Raw genomic sequence first — 21663 nt, 5'->3', positions numbered from 1 at the left:
AATGTTGAATAAATATTACATGTATTTATTATTTGTCACCTATATCTTCTTTTTGAAGGTATAGTTGACCCAAAAAAGTTGTTTCCAAACCTTCAAAAGCGTCTTTTTTCACAAAATTAAAGTCATTGGAGTCCAATTTCCACAAAAGAAAGTAGAAGAAATTTTATGTAAAAGGCTTAAGCTAGCCCCAGACTAAAATGTCTTGCTCTGGTTTATATTAAAATGTTTCCGTGCCATTGTTTTGTCTCAAGATGGACACATGTAAAGTTTCTTCTAATGCATTTAAGGCCTATATAAGGCCTGGTCCATTTTTGTCGTTATAAAAAGCCTTGAGTTTTATTCATGAAATACGATACTAATTCTGACCTGGAGAAGCTGACGATGTGCTGAAGTCATCTTGTGAGAGAATGCGTGGCCATATTGTGTGTTCGAGCGAGTGGGTGGAAGTGATGCTTGGGGTTAGAGGTTGTTCTGTTGCTGGAGCTGAGGGAATATTGAGGGTAACCTGACCCCCTTCCCATCTGTCTCCCCTGCTGCTCCGTACAGGTGCACACGCTCCAACACCTACAGCTCATGCAGGTGGCCTCCAGCGCACTCACATTTAATTACTGACTGTCTGTGTGTGTGTGTGTGTGTGCGTGTGTGTGTGTGCGTGCGTGCAAAATCTGACCAAAACAACATGTATGATTTTTGCCTTCCTTCCTACTCCGAGCGTGCATGAAGTGATGGTTCTGCATGAACTCTATCGAGAGTAAAATCATTAGTGAAACCCAGACGACGGCTGCTGTGTGTGAACTTTACACACAACTGTAACGTGCGCGGACGACGCAGTAGTTCAAACAATCGCGTTCTCATTTTGCAAACTTCGCCCCGAGTTATTTTATACCACGTACTGATATATTGACTCTTTAGTGTCATGCGGGTAAAGGACAAGATGGATGGGTCGCTTCTTTAGAGATGTCTCGTGGTCAAAACAGTAGATAGAAAAGTGGATCCCACCTGGCTCGGAATCAATAATGCCTGTGCTGAAATGCATTACAGGTTAAAGCCCTTGTACATTTCTGAGTTCATTATTGCAAAGGCTGTTGTCGCTCCTTAAATGATTTCATCTGAATGTACATTATTTCATTGATCAAGCAGAGCTTGCATGGTGACTTCAGAATGACCCGGGCAATTAAAAATCAATACCGCTGACGTTTAAAGCTTGAAAGGGGGTTTGGAATAGAAACTGCGAAGGTGTGAATCGCCAGAGGTTGGCTTTATATCATTTGAGCGTTTGACACCTGTGGAAAAACACCTTGTAGCTGTCGGCCATTACCTTAAAACACACACACACACACACATTTCTACACCCCTTCTTTGTTCCTAAGGTCATGCATTTCTGTTAATTGTCTAAATCTGTAGATGAAATACAGGATGGAACCTTTAGGTGCGCTTGGAGCGACTGTCTCTTTAAATTATAATAACGCGTTCATATCGTGTGAGTTCATTTCCAGTTCTCAAATGAAGACAGAGCGAATATGCACAAACGAGCTTTTTTCATTTTGAAAATATTTTATTTGAGTAGACAACACGGACGCACATATAAAGCGCTAGGTAGCAAACATTTAGGAAAATAAGCTGTATACGTAGAAAAAGATTGCATCTATAAGAGCTTCACGTTTCGAGGGAGCGCACAAAACCCAAGACAAGATGATCTCGACACGACACGATTCGACTGCAACGTGTGACACGGGAGGAAAGTCACTCAATAATTTATACGAAGCCATTGAAAATAAATAAATACATAAATAAATAAAATATTACCAATAAACATATTACAATAATTTTACATCATGATAGTAAGCTGTAATTGTGTGCCGACATTCAAAAACAATCATTACACTGAAGAGTTCTTAAGGCAGTAGTTTGATGTATTTCTCTAAAGGCATTTCTGGCTACTAAAGGGAAAGTTTTCAAGATTTGTTGATGTAGTTTTCAGTACGAAGAGAGAGAGAGAACATTTCAGTCCCGTAATTCACATACTAGATTAAAGCTACAGACGCGAAACGCACAGCATGTGAATTCAAGGCAGAGGTACAGGAACATATCTTAGGTCTAGGAGCTATTACATTACCATGTGTGCAAGGGTTCTAGAAAAATACCTTTGTAAGGACCAAACTAATACTTTTCTCCGGACTTTTCTAGCGAGGGATCGGATGAAGAAAATAGATGGTTCTAAAAAGGACGGGTCGCTGCGGCTTCGTCTTCAGCAGGCGTTGCGCACGGGCATCTGGAGGAGGATGACTTGCCTGTTTTCGGTGGGGTGGCATTTGTTGATGTGCCTGGTGAGACCCGGCGAGCTGTAGAAAGTGGCGGGGCAGAACTTGCAGGGAAACGCCTGGGAGTCGTCGTGCAGGAGGCGCAGGTGTCGCTCCAGACTCGCCCGGTTCGGCAGCTTCTCTCCGCAAGCGGGACAAGCGAGACAGTCCGCGGGGCTCAGATTGAGCGGAGCCGGGCTTTGGCTGTCCTCCGGGGAGGGCACGATGTCGGGGCTCTCCGCGGCGCGCAGAGCCTCTCCGAGGAGCTGATTCTGGAGCGCCTGGTGCCCCAGGATGTGCTTTCTCAGGTAGGCTTGTCGCTTGAACCTCTTCCCGCACTGCTGGCAGTCGTAGAGCCCGTCGTCGGAGCCGGACTCGGACAGACCCGGGCTCGGGGAGTCTCTGTCGCCAGGGAACTCCTCGGGGAACAGTTTGGCGGGCTGGAGGGCTTGTTTGGGCGCGTTCGGCACGCGCGGTTTGTGCCAGCGCCGGTGAGAGGCCAGGTTCGCCGGACAGCTGAAGACCTTCTCGCACTCGGGACACCTGTACTCCACCCGCACTATCCTGGAGCACTTGTGCTGCGCCAGGGAGAACGGGTCCGAGTATTCTTCTCTGCAAAGCTGGCAGATGAACTCCCCCAGGGGCTTGTTGGTGTTGCCCGAGGCCGCCCGGGGCTTCAGCTCCACGGGGCCCTCTTTGATTTTCAGGCCCAGCACCGGGGACGTGGTCACCTCGTCCTCGAAGTTGAGTTTGCGTATGGCTTTGGGCTTCTTGGCGCTTTTACTGCTCTTACGCTCGGCGGCGTCCGAGGAGGGTCTTTTGGCGCCGGTGCGGATGACTGGCGCCGTTCCGCTCCGGTTGCTGTTGCTGGTGCCGATTTTCAAGTCGACCGGCGCGAACAGAAGATGATGGTCCAGGCAGGTGAGAGAGGCGGGGGTCGGGAACGACTCGGCAGAGACGGGCGAGCCGAGGTTAAGACTCCTCTCGAAATATTTCCTGTCGTGCTCCTTGCTGATGGGCCGGGTGGGGCTGTACAGGGCTTGGTACACTGTCTCCGGGTTCCCGAACTGCACCGGCTTGGCGCTGTTCACCGGCACCGGCGCCTCCGCTCCGTCCGACGGGAACGCTGAGGCGATGCTGTCCGGCTTGGAGGCGGCGCTGGGCGCGGGCGGAGGCGAGGCGATCTGAGGCGCGATCTGACATTCTGGAGCGGATCCTCCATCCTCATCAGAGCGTATCCGGTACGACACGAGCGCTGCTTTCTTGCTCCTTTTCACCAGGAATCCTTTGGGCATGATGAGGCGAGGATGACAAGGCACAACGAGACGAGATCCAGAGCCACAAACGCGCCGTCCGCCTCCCTCCCTCTGAGAGATGCTTTTGCTCCCCGACGCATAGCTGCACTCTTTTTAAGCCGGAATGATGTTATTGTTCTCGCCCCTCGTCGCCGCGTCCTCGTCCAATCAGGAGCGAGCGAGGATCTCTGCGGAATTGCCCGTGGGAGGGCTGAGAGCCTCGGACCGGGCGCTACAGAGCAGATGTACCTGGCCTTTATTGTAGTAATGCGCGCTGCTCTCCGTTCACGGTCTGATGGAGATGTATGGAGAGCAGCGCGTGCCGCGGCTGTAGCGCGCAGAAGGACGTGTCACTCACTGCCATCATCATCATCATCATCGGCATCATCCCAGTTTCGAACGAGCGACAACAAAGAAAAGTTCTTATACATTTCGATATTAGACACATACACATCCGGACGATATTAACTCTTTATTAAAATTAATTTGTCGTTTCATTTTTGTGGTTGCATTACAGTGGCATTTATAAAATCATTTATAGTATAGCCAATAACTGCAGTAGTACACAGTGCAAGATAGTAGTCGTTTTATAAAATGTGCAACATGCAAAAAAACTATTTGGATGGGGGTAACTGTGACTCCCAAGTTTCTCGTTTATTTCGTGTGAATAGCGTTCAAGTAGTCGCGCGTCGCACGTTTTGAATTAGAACGCGCGGTATGAAACCCGAACATGCTGGATTCGTCTAAAGCGCTTCCTGTGTTTGCAAATCTGGACATTAGAGAGATTTGTAATGCCACGCGTCTGTCTGAGGGCAGTATAAATCAGCTGGCTAACGCATGCATAAGTCATCAGAAGAAGCCCTCGTCTCTCAACACAATGGCCGCGTCTGGCCAGCCGTCACAGGCTTTTTTTTGCCTTTGAAAAGCAAATTGACCTCTACAGGGATACACGAGCAATCTGGCCAAAAGAGAGACGCGTGCTGGACGCAATCAAAATTGAGCGCTGACCTCGAGGTCGAGCCGGGGGTCAGCCGTCATTGCATTTCTTCAAACCACCGTGACCGGTGACAACTTCAGACGCTGAAAGCGTTTGCCAGAATGGTTTGTTTTACGCTTTTACGCAAGCCACGCACGCACGCGACCTGTAATTAAAATCAACTACAATAGCTTAGTTCAAAAAAAAACCGCTTACAAAGTGTTGATGTCTGCTCCTGTGATGCTCTCCAATAAGTTACATTTCAACGAACGCACATGATAAACTAAAGGATAAAGGTTTATATCACGGCACAGGACATCATTTTTACTCCGTGAAACAGTTGCTTTAAATTCTCTTTTGCGCGCATAATTGGACAGACGTGTTGCACGGGTTTGCATTCATCTATTGTTCCCCTCATTAGCATAAAGCTGCTGTATGACCGAGTCAAATAATTGCCCCGGCATCGAGATACGCGCCTGCCACCATTCTCCCCTGCAGTTTCACGAATATTACAACGCTAGCGAAGTTTAACACGACGCGCGCCCAAAGGCCATCTAAAGCTCTGCTTATATCACGCGTCCGCACCCAGATGGATCCGCGCTCGTCTGATATTTAACTTCATCTTAAGTTCGGACTCTTCGCTGGCTTTCCTTTTGTCGGAACATGTTTTGCTCTGTGTTAACATTCTGTGAAGTTTGTTTGTCCAGGTCTTACCCAGCACAATGCACTTCGATGGCATTTTAATGAGATCGTGTGCGTGCGCACCGGCCGTATGTGCGCGTGTTTGCTGTGTGGCGCGTGCTTGTCGCGTCTCATTTGCATACAGCTGCTCGGCCGGCGCGCGCCCCTCCCCTGCTGGCCGCGAGCCCCCTCTCAATGCGATCACGGTGAAGACTTATCAACATATTACTCGAAACTCATAACAAGCCAAATGTGGGCCTCGCAACGTATGCCGTACGAGATCACAAGCTCAGCTCTTTGATGCCAAAAGCAGGACGTAGACTACAGCAGGATTTACTACATCCACGTGTGAGCGATTTTAACAGTGCCTTGGGGTTCGAAAATAACATGAATAGTTATTCAAAGAAACATGCATTCTTTAAACAGTTGAAAGGAATACTCAAATGTAATATTTAATAGCTCGGTATTAGGGTTTATATAGCAGTGTGTGGTTAAGGGTCATTTGCACTGCTCCCCCTTCAGGCTGGAACATGCTATTGCACCAGCCACACAAAACACTACGCGATTATTTAATTTATAATGTTACGAAGCACTCCTTAAATCGGAAAAAGCGAAATGGTTCATGTCTAGATTACGTGCAGACATATCAGATAGTCTGTAGCAAGGATAAGCGAAGCATGTCAAGATGAATGGAGCATGCGTGCAAACAATTGATTTGGAGTCTGAATATGATACCCATATTACCGATTGGAAACATGAAACATTGTCTGAAGCAAAGCTAAAGCCATCTGAGTGCTGAAAACACTGAGACTCAATGGCTGCTGTCCATGGTTCTGAAAGCAGCCTTTCGCTTCACGAATCGCCTTCATGCTGCGAAAGAAGTTGCAACAGTGCCATAGAAAAACCATTTTAATAACCTAATGAAACTTAAAAGGCCATCACAGGACGACTAATGCCGATCTAGAACATGCAGCTACGACCGCATTGGCGCTGAATAAAGAAGAAGCGAGAAGAGCGTCAAACACTCGTCGGCACGCACATGCAACATGCAATTATGCCGGCACTGACGCTCTCGCGCAGGAACACAAATAAACCAGGCCGTGTTAAGAATGCTGAACGTCGCGTTTTCCAAACAAAGCATTTCCAACATTGACACACAGCTCGTTAGCTGCCGTCATTTGCATTCCCGTATAATTGTGCATCATCCTTGATTTGTATATGATCTTCCTTATTAGCCCATATAATGGGGTTAATAAGAGGCAGCTCATTGCACTTATCGTTTCTCTGCCGAGAGGAGGCAAGAACAGAGGCAGGACTTAATTAATTGTATCAGTCTTTTCATCTGCAGCAGTAGTGCTCCCACACGAACATTAATATGATTCTGCAAATGGAGGGAAGTGGTACAGCCTGGGCCAGAGACATAAAAGATTGGACTCAAATTAATTTAGGCCTAATTAGACTGTGGGCGTCAGGGAGTGGTTTGCATAATAAGACCCTGTAAATGAGCTCAGACGCTTAGCTTAAGGCAATGCCTTTACATCCGCCTTAAACCAGACATGACAAAGAGTCCGACCCGCGTTTAGTTTAGAGCGGGAAAGTTGACACGGCAGGCCGAGGTGTGGAGGACGACAGATCGTGTCATCAATCACGACGGAATCAGGACTGTTTCAATATAGAATCAAACGGTAATTCCAGCCTGATCTCACGAAATCACAATTTTCAATTAAATATTTAGGTCTACCTGTGCGCATGGCCGTCAGTGGAGCACGAGCAGATCATATGAAAACCCACGAGTTCATATGAATTAGCCACCGTTTTCCAAAAAGTAAAACGGATGCAACGCAATAAGGCTGTGTTGGTGACTAAGCATATATCACAATTAAAATCTCCCTGCTCCTTACACGTAATCTATCTATTTATTTATTATCCAAGCTTTAGACTAAAATCTACTGCGTTTGATTAAACTGTAATGCGTTAAGCATTTATATATCACACCACTGACACATCAATACACGACTAAACTTACAGTTTGACATAATTGCATAGTATTTTTGACAATTCAATTCCAGAAAGGCACAAAACAGAGCTCAACGCACATTTTGTGTGGTTCTAGTTAAATGTAATAACCCTGACTACAATTATGTCTTTCCTATCTGTCTATCTGTCTGTCTGTCTGTCCGTCCAGTTCAGAATATTGTAATGTCTTCCATATGACCACAGCATCATGACCCTTGAGATCTGAACAGGGTGTGATCTGAGACAATCTGAGATATGCTAATTGCGTAGAAATAAATTGTCCCTCACATGATGGGCGCATTAATCACCGGCATTCTCCATGCGCTGCTCTCGATCCTCGGAGCTGATTTGCGCTGCCGTGCCTCCGTCAATCACATGATCAGCCGTGATGAGCCGGGGCTGGAAGGGTCTAGGAGGACTGATGGAGATTACAAGGAATGTGATTAGATAATCAAATCCAAAACCCACTCTCGTTTGGCTGATGTTGTTTGTTGCGGTTCATAATCTTTTTTGAATTATGTCATATTTTATCTTATTGTAAGTTTCGAAATCATTGCTTTATAGTGAATAAAGAACGAGGGCAGAAGAAATTAGAAAGTGAGGCACGCAGGGTGCGTAGTGATTGCCCGTGCAAACGTTACCAGTCACCGTGTGTTGGGTGGAGATGATTGCTGGAGTGCCGTAGTTGCTTGCAGGATGGTGGATGGTGGTTGGTCAAAAGGTTAAAAGGTCAGAGGATCCCACCCCCGAGTGTCTGCCTCAATAGATCTATAGCGTGCCAACTAACACCATTGCTTTTAACCCTTAAGAGGCCAAAAAAAAAATGGAAAATGGAAAAACTGCCACATAGGGAGTACTGGGAATGCATATTATGTGACTGGAAAAAAACAGCTGTAAATGTACTGATTATATCACTGTTTTTTACAGTCATGAAGTTAATAAGATGAAAACCGTAGCCCAAGCACCAGTGCCATATTAAAGGTTACACGGTTAATGTGATCAACACATCGGCCAAATCTTTTCTCCCGATGCCGTGTCTTTTAGCACATAACGGGGCAATGCAAAAGGAAGGTGTATTTCATATTCTCTCTCGGTGAGGTGGAGTGGATCTCAAATGTCACGTTGAAATGTCGATGGGGGAGTGTGGCTCTGGTATTTCACGTGACAGGTGGCTCTGTCTGAGGCCGCATTCCTTCAGCATCGCCAGCCGAGGTGAAAGAGGCTCTGTGACGTGGCAAAAAAAAGAACGAACGAATGAGACAGAGAGAAAAGAGAGCGATGTCTTACAATCTCCTTCTAAAGGTTCTTAACCGGAATTGTAGTTTCATTCCATTTCTAGTGGAAAAGGGTTTTTTAAATTATGTTCCTTACCAAAAGAAACTCAAAATACTTTTCATATGCACAGGGAAAAAAATTGTTTTACTCAAAAATTGCTAGTAAATTTCGCTATTAACGAAAGAAATGGCTAGTAACACGTAAAATTTTAAAGTAGAAAGGATTGTAAAATATGCTTCTTTTTACACAATGTGGCATCTCTGCAATGTTCTAAAAACAAGACCAAAAGAAGATTTTTACTACCATCAAATTACAGCTCATTCTGCTCATTTTTTAAACTTTTAATGTGGATGATAAATGTTCAAAGAGCAACCTCTGGGCAATAAAATGTTGCTCTGTGTGAATCTTTTCTCTATTGTTTGATGGCAAGAAGGCGTTTCATGATTTGATGGCCATTGTGCCTTTTCTTATTGACCCTTGTTGTTGTGTTGTAAATCTTTCTGTCTGTTCTCACCCTTTCACTCATTGTCTTTTCACAAACTAGCTATAAAAGTGGCCATCATACGTGCTAGAATGAGGCAGTCCATTACAGATGCCCCTGCGAGATCTTGGCTCCTAATGCTGAATATGATTGATTTGATTGCCCGATGACAGTCCCACGTTGAAGGCTCCAAACTTGACCCGAAGCCCGCTCCATTGACTCCCACCATTATTAGCTGGTAACGGACGCCCATGCTGACAGCCAATGAAGGGAGAAGGTTCCTGGTCATCCGTCTCTGTCCGAGGGGTTTTGGCGAGGGCGTCCTGCACCGATTCTTTGGCTGTCCTCGTGAGTAATGTGAGGAGACCCTTCTGTCTCGCAGCACATGGCCAGCATGAAAAGGCCATCGGTCAAAGGGCAGCTGGTAAGGCCAGTGGAGAAGGTGGTGTAAAGATGAGCATCCTGATGAATGCTCAAAATGATCAATACTGAACTTTCATGAGAAATAAACGTGGTTTTGATGGTTTGGACGTCCTGTGTTCCCGTAGACACCAAGGTTGTCTCTTTGATTTCATGCTGAGAGAATATTTACTTGTGAATGCACCACAGGACATTCTGGAAGAAAAATGGCTTTCAAATGCATGTAAAAGTATAAGCTCTAAAGCTCAGTCGGTGACCGTCTCTGCACAAAGTTTTCACAATTGTTGGTTCAATAAAGTCAGAGTTGTCCAAACCCGATTTCGCGGGCCAAAGTTGTCCCATGATGATCCACAAAATCATCCGAGATAGGCTAAAACATCCCATTGATGCGTGTCTTTATTTCTACTTGATATTTTGGTTAGTTTATTCGCATTGAAATGTAGAAAATATACATTGGTTGGATGAAATAATGTGTTTATTTCATAAGCAAATACTAGCTGTATACTAAGTAACCAACACTTGGTTTTATGATATTCATCATTCATCTGAACACGGAGCCTCATCGAGACTAATTTAGTGTTTGAAGATGTATACAAAAGTTATAGGCACGCAAACCTTGGAAAAATAATATTTATGACACTCGGACAGGTACGCTCCATGTAGTTATTTTAACAGAATTAAATTAGATACGTCTTGTTTTAACGTTTGATTTTCAAATGTTACCCTTTAAAAGAAAAAAAGTATCATATCTTTGCAAATTGACATTGGTTTTTAAGCCAATTGTAACAATTCACTCAACTGTGAAATTTCAATATCTAAAAGGTTATTAAGAAAAATGTAATGCTTTTTGAGTTGTAATGTAAGGCATACAAACTTTGGAGAAAAAATGCTGTTTTGCTCATTTCTAAATAGTCATAAAGCAAAAAAAAAGAGTGAAAGTGAGCAGATTTTACTAACAGAGCTACTAATCTCGGTGTAAAAATACATTATGATGCTGCCATCTTTCTGAAGTCATATTAGCCCTCCTGTAATTTGGCTTGGAAAATAACCTTTTTGACAAAATAGCAGATTACTCAGTAAATATTCATCCGTGACATTTAATATTTTTGCTTTCATCGCTATACATGTGTCTTTGTGCACGAAAAAATAAGCTGAATCAAAAAATTGAGCCGGTTGACATGGAATGACCCAAAAGAAGACATTTAGAAGAATCCAAACAGTTTTTGTTGTCAATAGCTTCCATCTTATGATTTAAAGAAAACCAAGTTGTTTCCAAGTTCAAACCTCTACTGGTTATACTCTCAGCAACCTTTACATATTTATCACGCATTTAGAAATCACTGCCTTTTAAAAAAACTGAAAACCACTGAAAAAACAGCACCGCTGTCCGGCTGAGTGAGATTTCAGTGTGGAGCTAAAGGTTCAGGAAGCACTACAGCGCTGTTCGTTATTTGCTTTTGGGATCTGAAAGAGCGTTTGGTGACGTGTGACGTCAGAAGCGGACTGTACGGACCAAATATAAACATTTTTAAATAGAACATAATTAATTATGGAGATATTCCAAAGAAGAACCAAGGCGGTTAATCAAAGGCCCTGGTGTGGTGAGTATTGGCCTTCGGTTTTAATCACAGGAAACCGAGCAGCTTTTGTCGTCCGTGGCGATGGCTGTGAGCAGCGTAATGTACACAGTGACCTGATCCCGTGTTGACAGAGAGCCAGGTGCTCAAACACGCGCGATCCACGACACGCCGCCTATATAACACAAGACAGTAATTGGGCCATTCCTGCCATTTTTCAGAGCCGCGCCAATTACTGAAATGTCATGGAGAAAGATAATAGCGTTATTTGCGAGCATCTTGAAAAATATCTGTTTTGGGGAATATGCAATCGCTGTCGCGCACCGCTAATCTCAAACATTGTTTTACCTGTAAAACGAGTCTGCGGGTTTGTAGGGCAAACGCTGTTTACTTTTTTTATTCTTCTAGTTAGTTACCCACAGCAGCTAATGAATCGGACGACTGGCGCGCGTACAGAAAATAGCTTACTTCCATGTTGCAAAACAAGGCTAGGATAAAACCCTCCCCGTCAGCCATTTATGCTAATTTGGCACTTTGTCATAAAACAGGCTCTTATTCAAATAATACAGTAATGATGCATCCCATCTAGCGCAGAAATGGCTTCACCTCCCTTTAAATGTGTTTTCAAATCGCTGCACATATCTGCTCTCATATCCTCCCTTCTGTATGCTAATATCCTCTCCACAATTGCACATGCCTAATAAAGCTTTACGAGCAAAAGCGTCACGTCTGCCTCGCGGCCATCGGAGCAGGGTATTCAATATTTTCACCTGCTCTGCACACACCGCTGACCGGTAAACATGCCTCTATCCACACTTGTTTGAGGGCCCATCTGGTGCCCTGCATTAAAAGCTCCTATCTAAACAATGGGTCCCAGGAACGGAAAAGGGCAGATTGCGCCAGAACCTCCAATAAAAACAAGCAGTGCATGACATTTACCTCCTCGCGCTGGCTTAGATCAGCGCTTGCCCACCGTCTCTGCTTACTGCCTGTAAAAGAAAGGCAATCTCAGGAGATGCACCTCAGTCTGTCACTTTCTTATTAACGTTGCATTATTTAACAGTGGGTGAATATATAACACTTGCGCAAAATGCATTTATTTACGTGGCATGAACGGTACGACAAACGCCAGCCTGCTTTCGGATTCATGGAAAAAATTTAGCCTGCTTTATTGTCACATCGGAGAGATGATGGTGGAAAAGAAAGTGCACAGGCAGGTGACATTGGTCTTTTGGGAATGGTGCCACCAAGTGGTGAACAACATGGTAGGAAGGGATCTGATGCTGGAGGGAACTAGTCTACAATACTGTGTGTTCCCGGCTGTTTTTGTGGGCGACTCACCTGAGCCGCACAGGAGCATGTTTGGCAGAAGACAAGGAACAATGCGTTGTATGTCTTAAGCCTCCTGTTGGGTTAAAAAGAAATAGTAGTGTAAAAATTCATGCACTAGTTTTCATGCAATTTGCAAAAACTAGTCACTAGAAACACGACTCATGTACTTATATTGTAGGTTAGTTAGAGAACTAAAAATAAATACATTTCCAGTCTATTTTATTTCTACTGTGTTATGGAAAATGTGGCCCATGTATTTGTTTTGGCAAAATTAGCAGAAAAGACACATCCCCACACTTTAACTTAACAACTACTTTACTAGCTATTAATAAGTCATAGTTAATAGTTGGTTAACCATAAGAATTAGTCCTTAAACTAAAGTGTGACCGTCTTGTGATGACTTTTAGCGAACACCTGATATATTGTATAATATAAAGTATGAATCATATCTAACAGTATTTGTTTATTTGTATAGTATAGATTATCATTCATGCTTTGTTCGCCCTTTCCTTGTTTCTCGTTCTCAAACTCTTGTAATGATTGAGATCTGAAAACAGAAAGCGGTAAAGGATAATGCTTGGATTCGTATGGGCAGGAGGCAAAGTGAGCCGAGATCTGTTGGTTGTTAAAGGAACGGTGGAAATCTGCAGGAGTCTCAGGGTGAAGTTTATGCTCTCAGACTGCAGCTATGAGCCGTCTACAGATGCCTACGCAAATGAAGCTAATTAGCAACATGATGACATTAGCGTCTCTATGGGAATGGGAAGTGAAAGCAGACACTGGTTCTGTTTGCCACAAAAGAACATATCCTGGCCGTATTTCACCCCCCAAATCCCTTTTCTCCTTCCGAGCACTGGAGGCTCTTGCGCTTCAAGCTACACGGTAAAATGACATTTTTACCCTAACATTGCAATTAAAACTGCTATAAAGGTTTACGTCACGTTTGCGTTGCGTTTAATTTTAGTTTTTTTTTGTTTCTCGTTAGTTTTTAAAGCTACTCATTAGTCCCTCGCCTATTTTTAGTTCCGTTGATTAGCCCTGCACATATTTAAGCCCTTAAGTTCCCTCAGGTCTTTGTTTGGTCTTGTCAGAGTTAGTTCCGGTTTGATTTTCTCCATCGCCGCGCAGCCATTGTTGACTGAAGATCCGACCCAACAAGAAAAAACAAACAAAAAAAATGTTTAGTACGTGTCAATTCATTTCATTATTATTTAATTAAAACCATAAAAAGGGGAACCTATTTCTGTTTTGTTTAGCTTGGGAATTATTTAATCGGTGCACTACAAGTGTAGCGTCACGAGGTGCTGCGCTAGCAACGTGTTTGTAAGAAACGCTAAGAAGGTGTAATTGTTTCATTTTTTGTTTTGTTTGTTTCAGAAGAAACTGTAACCCTCCAAGTTTATTCCTCTTGAGTGAGAGAGGCCAATGAGGTGTGTGTTTATCTTGTTAACTGCTTTGCCGTATACTTGATCACGTGTTAATGTATAATTAGCCAATTAAGTGTGTTTTCTTACGTGTTGAATGTGCACTTCATTTATTCGTCTGTATGTATTTTTCGTTTATTATTATGTGAAAACACCACTTTTAAAGGGTTAATATGTTTTATGTATTGCTTTTCGTAGTTCTGCATTGTCGGGACATAAAAGGGATGCAAGACTATAATGTACAAGACATACTACAGACTCGTGTCCAAATAAATGTCTGTTGAAACCGAGGAGACCGTTAGAACTCGAGGGGAGTAACAGTATTATTGAAGAAATCCGAGAGCTACCTGACGCTCCATAGACGGAACAACAACAAAAAAAACTTCAATCCCCAGAAACGTAGTAAATGCATCAGTGAATGAGGACGTGACATCAGTAGCTCAACTTCAGTTTTGTGATGCTATGCAAATAATTTTTTGTGCAAAGTGTAAAATATTATAACAAAAATTAACGATTTACTCAACCATTCTTTTCCTCCGAGTTAAGTCTAACGACATTTTAGAGAGGGGGATAAGAATGGTTGAGTAAATTATTTTTGTTTTCTTTTTTATTAAAAAAGTACTCTTGTGGTGTCGCAAAACTTAAGTTGAACCCTGATGTCACATCCTGTTTTACCGATGTATTTATTACGTTTCTGGAACTAGGATAATTGCAGTTGTGCTGTCTGTGGAGGGCCAGATAGCTCTCCAATTTCTGAAGGGCTTATGGGTTTGGAACGACTTGAGGGTGAGTAATTAATTATAGAATTTTCATATTGGGGCGAACTAACCCTTTAAACATGGCTTGGCTCACCCACTTTCCTGGTTGTTTGCTTTGCGTCTTTTATTACACCAGCTTCAACTAGCAATCTAAGGCTTGGTACCAGCATATGCTGGTAAGGTATATTTTGAACCATGGCATCTGGTTGGAGCTGGTACTGGTACTAAGCAACTAGCTCCTGCTCAGGACTAGCTCATAATCAGCTCTACATTACTCATACTCCGCCTCCCACACCCTCCTCCTCCTCAGCTAGCAGCAGCCAATCCTTCAGCTCCATCTTCACTATTTCCTGTGAGCCCCACTATTCCACCCTCAGTGGTAGGGATGTTTTGGTTTCCAGCTCTAACTGAGATGATTCTCTAACTCCAGTTCTGGACTTGACCTTAGCCCTCGACCACCTCACTCATCCCTTCAACTCTTTTGCTGGTCCAGCTGTGGACCAGCTCAAACCAGCAACCCAACTTTAAAACACACCTAGCCAGCATATGTAGTTGTTGTGAGAACAACAGTTGTCCATTCGATTCAGTTTATGACCCGTCCAACTCAGAGACTCTGGTATCAAAACGGTATTACATGCTTGATCGGTGTATATTTCACTCCTGATTCAGATATTTTAAACTGGAGAAATGAATAGATAGAGGACTAGGATACTTAGCCAGACACAATTCTTTAAAGTTAAACACTTTTCGATGGATTTATTTAATACTTACATGCAGCTTTTCACTTCATGAGACATTAAGTGATGGACTGGAGTGGTGTGGATTACTGCAATGGTTTTATCAGATGTGTGGACTCTCATTCTGATGTGGAAATTAGGTAATTTGCAATCAGATTGGAGAATGAAGAATCAAAGTCTACATCTCTGAGGGCGAGTAGGTTTTTTTTTTTTTTTTTAGCAAATCGTCATTTTTGGGGGGGTGAACTATTCTAATGCCGAGTTTAAATCCAGCTGGATTAAACAACCTGAGCCTTTTTTTGTTAGTGCACATGCTGACATATCCACCTATGAGCTCTCACTACCTCTCCCACTCAGTGTCTCACTGTAATTCTATTCCAGCCACATAATCACTTTATGCTGCTTCAAATATGCTCAAGATAATTAACAAAGGGAGGAAGTCTCTCCACACTGCTGTGAGGTTACAGTGTATTTCATCACAGCAGCACGAGCAGAGGAGAGTCTTTCATTCCGAGCACTTGGAGTCCTGCTGATCGTATGAAGCGATGGGTGAGGTCAGACACAGAGAAGGTAATCTTTAATCAGCACAGAGCAGCTCAGGCTCAGCTATATGGTGGCACACAGTAAACATGAATGAGATATTGATATGGTGCCGGTGTCCTCCGTGAAGAGGAGGAGAATTAGCAAGCACTCTAGAAAGGACTCTCATCTGAGGATTACATCATCCCTGGAGATGTCTTCATCCACATCTGCCACACTTCACACATCTCAGAATCCCACTCTCTCAGACTAATTGAGCTCTGCTGGAAACCCTTGGATTTTATGGGAACTGCAAGACCATTTTAATGTTTAAAATCAATACTAGATGATTAAAAAAAATTATACTGAATCACATCGTACAACGTTTGTGCTTAAAACGAGCTTGTCTAAAGTGCATCCGATCATTTGCTGTGATATAAACTAAAATTAAAAAATAATACACTGGCTGCAAAAGAAACAAAAGCTGTCATCAGCCACTTTAAAAAAAGCAAAAACATTTAGTGTATTAAGTATTGTATTCTTTTCTTCCAGTGCAAATATCTTAAAATATCTTTAATTCTTAAACCAAGATATATATATATATATATATATATATATATATATATATATATATATATATATATATATATATATATATATATATATATATATATATACAACCTGTTTTCTGGACTTGTTTGTATAATGTTTTTTAAGTTAATAATAAGAACAGGATAAGAAACTTAAATTTGAGTTAAGTTTATTTTTCCTACCAGGTAAATGAATATTGATTTTAGGAATGGTTAGATATTTGTACTTTGTTTAGTTTAGTTTAGAGTGTAGAACAGGGATGTCAAACTTAATTTCTAGCTCCAAATCGTATTAAACATAACTAATCCAGCTTATCGTGCTTTTTTGAAAAACGCATGGTTTGCATGACTCAATATATGACTCAAATAAAACTGGTCTTACTAGATCAAGAAAGTGTTTTCCATTTTGATTGGCGTTCCTATAATTGTCAGCAAGTATCGTACCGGTCACTTTTGCTGTCGCTAGTTGTTGTGCATTTGATGTCACAAGTTCTGTTTTCAAGCTCATGATAAAACCGTTGATAAATCTGTGATGAGGGAGTCCTCTATTGGTGACAGGGATGTATTGCACAATTTACATTAGCAGATAGGGACTACTCACATTTTTTAGTTGCTTTATAAAGTTAGTGGACAATAATTTTGTGCATGTAGGTTTTGTGGTAAATTAAACGGTACTAAATATTGGCTTAATGCAGCTAAAATGAGTTTATTGCCAAGTGCGCTTTTTTTTTCAACAGAGACTTTATTCACAATGTTTCACACACAAACTATAAGGTTCACGTTATATATATGCTGGACAGACCCATCAATAACTTCAGCCTTATATTTGGAGGGCCTCTTTGCAGGGTGGTAAAAGGGTGGACAAGTGCTGGATGTATTTAAAAAAATATTACAATGTATGATCTTGAGACTCCATTACTTATTCTCCACACTGAAAGCTACTTATGTGACCTGGCCAAGGCTGAGCTTATTGTCTTCCCAGACACTCCAGCTCTATAGCACGACTTCAAAATCCAGCTGGTTCGAAGTACCTTCAACTTCGGTCAGAAATCTTGATGTAATCTTTGATAACTAGGAGCGCATTGCAAACACTGCTCAATCTGGCACTTATCATTTCTAGGCTGAACTACTCAGCAATGCTCTTCTGGTAGGACTTCCTGCAAGCACAATTAAACCTCTACAACTGATTGAGAACGAAGAGTCCACGTTACACCTCTCTTTATCTCCTTGCACTAGCTCCAGGTCGCAGCTCACATCAAATTCAAGACATAGAACAGCCACAGGCTCGGCACCTGCCTACCTCCGTTCACTATTACAAATCTTCATTGCCTCCAGAAGCCATAGATCTGTGAACGACCCACACCTCTTGGTACACAGAGAGACCTGGGCTGCAAACATCTTATAGCTGATGGACATATATCTGTGGTGAAGCCTAATAGTATATTATAAATGACATGAATGACAGAATAAATGGTTTAGTAAGTCACTTTTATTTTAATTTCAAAGCAAAGGGGCAAAGGGACACTGATGAAGGTCTAGTGGATCAAAGATTGACAGCCATTTTCAGTGGTGGAGGACGAAAGCTTCATTGTGTTTGCAAAGATGGTTGACTCAACATATGTGCTTCCTACAGAACAATGCATGAACTGAAGGACTTTGTCACTGTAAGGTACAAAGTGAAAAAAGAAGGTGGATGAGGAGGTGAAAAGGCCACCGCTGTGAATCTGACACGTAGACACCCATGAATATGGATGCATACCTTAACAATGAAGTTGTCCAATGCTGTGCTGGCAGTTTTGAAGTTCCCTGAAACCCACACAGCAGAGCACAATAAAGCAGAACTGTTCTGCTGGATTCTCACAGTAAACACTTTTCATGCTTTGTTCACACTATAACTATAACTATATGCTGAAAAATATGCACTCTCTCAAGCAGAAGCAGACCAAAGTGTCATTTTTGGAGAGGTGGAAACCAGCTGGAACAGCTAATTTCATGCGTCAGAATTTATGGAAAAGCATGAAGTTAAAGCAGTTGGTTCTGCTTTAAACGTCAGTGACAGTTTTAAGCTATCATCACACATTGTCTTCACGTCCTTTCATGCCACGGCTTCTTCGTAGCGCTTCGCAGAGATCCTGCTCACAGCTTTAAAAATATGTATTGTCTAAACGAGCCAATGATAAAAAGGACACAATGTGATATCACCAACACCAACCAATCTCACAGATAACTTTATAAACAGAACTAAAAAAGGCATCGGAACTTAAGGATGTTGGCCAAAGTCACCCTTTTGGGTTTAAGACCATCGGTTTTTACGGTGCAGTAAACTCTTGTTAAGGACTGTATTTTTGAAAACATGAAACGCCAACATGCTTCCACCACAGCCATCAGCTTCAGCAGGAGAGGAGAAGCTATGGGAACAGTGACAGTAAAACAAGATCACTTAAGGTCTGTTGCTGCACATGCAGTGGTTGAAGTACAGCAATACTTAAAAATACACAGAACGAGTTTAAAATAAAGCACGTTCTTACAAATCATACCTGTGCCTTAAAATATCCTCCTCCTCCTCCCTTTACATTGCTAGTGTTCTATAGACCACTTTAATGACAACCGTGTGTTTATAATTAATACATTTATAATCAATCAGATAATCAATCGCTTTTTATTATATAGTCCTTTTAACAATACAGATTGTGTCGAAGCGCTGAACAGTACGAAACAGGAAAATGAATTGACCAGCAGGTGTCGCCAAAGTGTGATGTTTCAAACGCTTCAAAACTGTATCATTTTGCGAAACAGGTGAATCACAGCCTTGAAAAGGTTTGTTTTTCCAATCCCTGCCAAGCCGACAGCAACAACTCAAAGAGCTTGTGTCAAACGTGAGTGGAATCCGTGATGAATTTACTTGCCCTCTTGTTCTGGAGGGTGGGCTGGGGAACACCAATGAACCAAACCAGACGGAAAAGACCGAGTAGATGGCCGAGTAGAATCGGGTGAGCTTTCTCTTGAAGCTTCTCCGCACATTCACCAAAATAGTCTATGAGAGAGAAGACCACGTTCTGAATCAGAATCAAAAGAGGTCAGAGAATCTGTGACTTTGTGTTCATCTCTGACTCTTGAAGAACAGTTGACGTTGAGAACAGTGCACATGTAGTGATGGAAAGAAGTGAGATGGCAGGAAACAAAATCGATGTCAGTGCTTTTGCATGCACTCGCGAAACCTCTGCATTCTCTGAGAAAACTATTGTTTCCCCCATGGGTTCCTCTTTGTGCACAGTGCCTTTAAATTAACTTGTGTTCAGATAAAGTGCTCACTTAAGGGTAAGGGTAAGAGAAGATGTTTTAAAAAAGCATGAAAAGAGGATGGTTTCTTCAAAAAGGACCCATCTGGAAGCATTTGGTACTTTAATGGAATCTCAGCTGAGCTCAATAAATTTCCACATCTCATCTGAAAAGAATAGAAACGGTTCTTTGTACTGTAACATTCCTTTTTAAGGGTTCACAATGTTTTGGGCCGAGATCTCTCCAGCTTGCCATCATGCCTTTAGACCCAGTGATCTCCAGGTCAAGGCCAGACTGTGGAGTGATTCTCTTTGCTCAAAACCAGGGGGTTTGTGTGAGTGTTAAGGTGCTTGTGAGTGATTTGAGATGACAAGGACCTGGACCAGGAGCTTTACAGCAGATAAGACTAGGCGCTTTTTGACTTGTGGGCTGTTACCTTGTCATCAACATCTCTGTTCATGATAAAGTTATATAATGGATTGTTTAAAAGTTTGCACAAGATGTTTAGTAACTACTAGCCAAATAGTGCTTCATTTGTGTTATTTGTTCTAAAAGCAGGACACTGAACATTGCTAGTAGAGAGTGATTTCTCAGTAAAGTGGTGCACACTCAAATAATATGACATTTACCTTCAGAGATGAAATAGCAGACCAAAAGTTGTGTTAAAATCCAGTGAATTTCATTGTATCCTTTTAAGGTTCATTCTAACTTAATTTGTCTTGTATCATTTAAGGTAAAAAGTTTTTACACTGAAAATGTATATATATATATATATATATATATATATATATATATATATATATATATATATATATATATATATATATATAATTACAAAGTAATCTAATGTTCATTCTCAGTATTTAAACAAATTTTGGAAACCGTTTTATGCAATAAATACTTAATAACATGGCATCGATTTATATGGTTGATTTTTCATAAAGTTTTTGACATGCACATAAAAAACCCATAATGTTCACTCTGTCTTAAAAGTAAATCAACATCAAGACACCCAAAACCAACATATGAAGCTTTCATTACCCATAATATGGACACTTTAAATAAATATGCAGCTTTTCACTTTGAAAGACGTTAACTGATGTACTGGATTCATATGGACAGCTTGTGGATTATTGTTATTTCTCTCATTCCTGACAGCACCCATTTGCTGCAGAGGACCCACTGATGTTATGCTAAATCTTATAATGAGCAAACAATCTCATCTATGATGGCCTAACGGTGAGTACATTTTCGGCACATTTTCATTTTTGTGGGTGAAATACTCCTTTAAGCACAGCTGGTGCAGCTGCCCCAGGTTCCTGGCAGTGTTGTTAAATCCATTTTTACAGTAATGTTGTGGTCAGCTGATGTCTTGGCAGGGATGGCAAAGAGTTCAAGAGATGAAGGGGGGTGATCATTCATCCGGGTTTAGATATGTAAAAGCTAAGAAGAAATATGAGCAGAGATTGTGGGATTGTTGTGACAGAAGTCAGCAGACAGTATAGCAGTCAGTCAGGTGATATGAAGTGAATGGAGATTGATGGATGTTGTCTGAAAATCGTAAGGCGGCGTTCCAACATATGGAGCAGATGCACTTCAGGTGACCCGAGTTTGAGCTCTTCCACTGTTTCCTGTTTCTCCTCCTCCTGTCCCGTCTAATAAAGGTGATGGGTGAAAAATCTAGGAAATCCAGGTTGTTTCAAAATCTGCTGCCACAAGAACATTCAGAGCAAATGCATCATGATGGTATTATATTTTTTAAAAATAATACAGTAACACATATTTAAGGCTATCTTAACTAGTTTATTATTAGCATGCATATTAATAGAATATTAGCCATTTTAATTAAGGACATAACACTTGATTTTTTATGACCTTATTCTCCATCCCTAATTCTACCCGAAACCTAAACTTAACAACTACCTTACTAATTATTAATAAGCAGCAAATTCGGAATTCATTGAGGGGAAAGTCAACGTTCCTTACTCTAGTGTTATTGTTAA

The 21663-nt window shown here is 41.9% G+C and overlaps 2 protein-coding genes across 2 annotated transcripts in view; one reads left to right on the top strand and one right to left on the bottom strand.

Annotated features, from left to right (window-relative positions):
• Nucleotides 1-20880, top strand: part of ralgapa2 (Ral GTPase activating protein catalytic subunit alpha 2) — a 132284-nt gene extending 111404 nt beyond the window's left edge. Inside the window, exons 41-42 of the mRNA XM_043262784.1 lie at nt 13731-13783; nt 20819-20880. Coding sequence (XP_043118719.1) covers nt 13731-13765 — 35 coding nt within the window. The 3' untranslated portion in view covers nt 13766-13783; nt 20819-20880. The remainder of the gene's footprint in view (nt 1-13730; nt 13784-20818) is intronic.
• On the bottom strand, nt 1535-3764 carry insm1b (insulinoma-associated 1b). Its single transcript, XM_043262789.1, has one exon. It carries the CDS (start codon nt 3593-3595, stop codon nt 2249-2251), a length of 1347 nt encoding a protein of 448 aa, XP_043118724.1. The 5' UTR covers nt 3596-3764; the 3' UTR covers nt 1535-2248.
• Nucleotides 20881-21663: the final 783 nt, after the last annotated feature.

This window comes from Puntigrus tetrazona, chromosome 17 (genome assembly GCF_018831695.1).
Source record: "Puntigrus tetrazona isolate hp1 chromosome 17, ASM1883169v1, whole genome shotgun sequence".
NCBI classification, from domain to species: domain Eukaryota; kingdom Metazoa; phylum Chordata; class Actinopteri; order Cypriniformes; family Cyprinidae; genus Puntigrus; species Puntigrus tetrazona.
This window is presented reverse-complemented; position numbering and strand designations above follow the sequence as displayed.

Bases quoted from the DNA above. Each gene is read 5' to 3' on its own strand.
- insm1b (XM_043262789.1), bottom strand. From the start codon at position 3,595: ATGCCCAAAGGATTCCTGGTGAAAAGGAGCAAGAAAGCAGCGCTCGTG.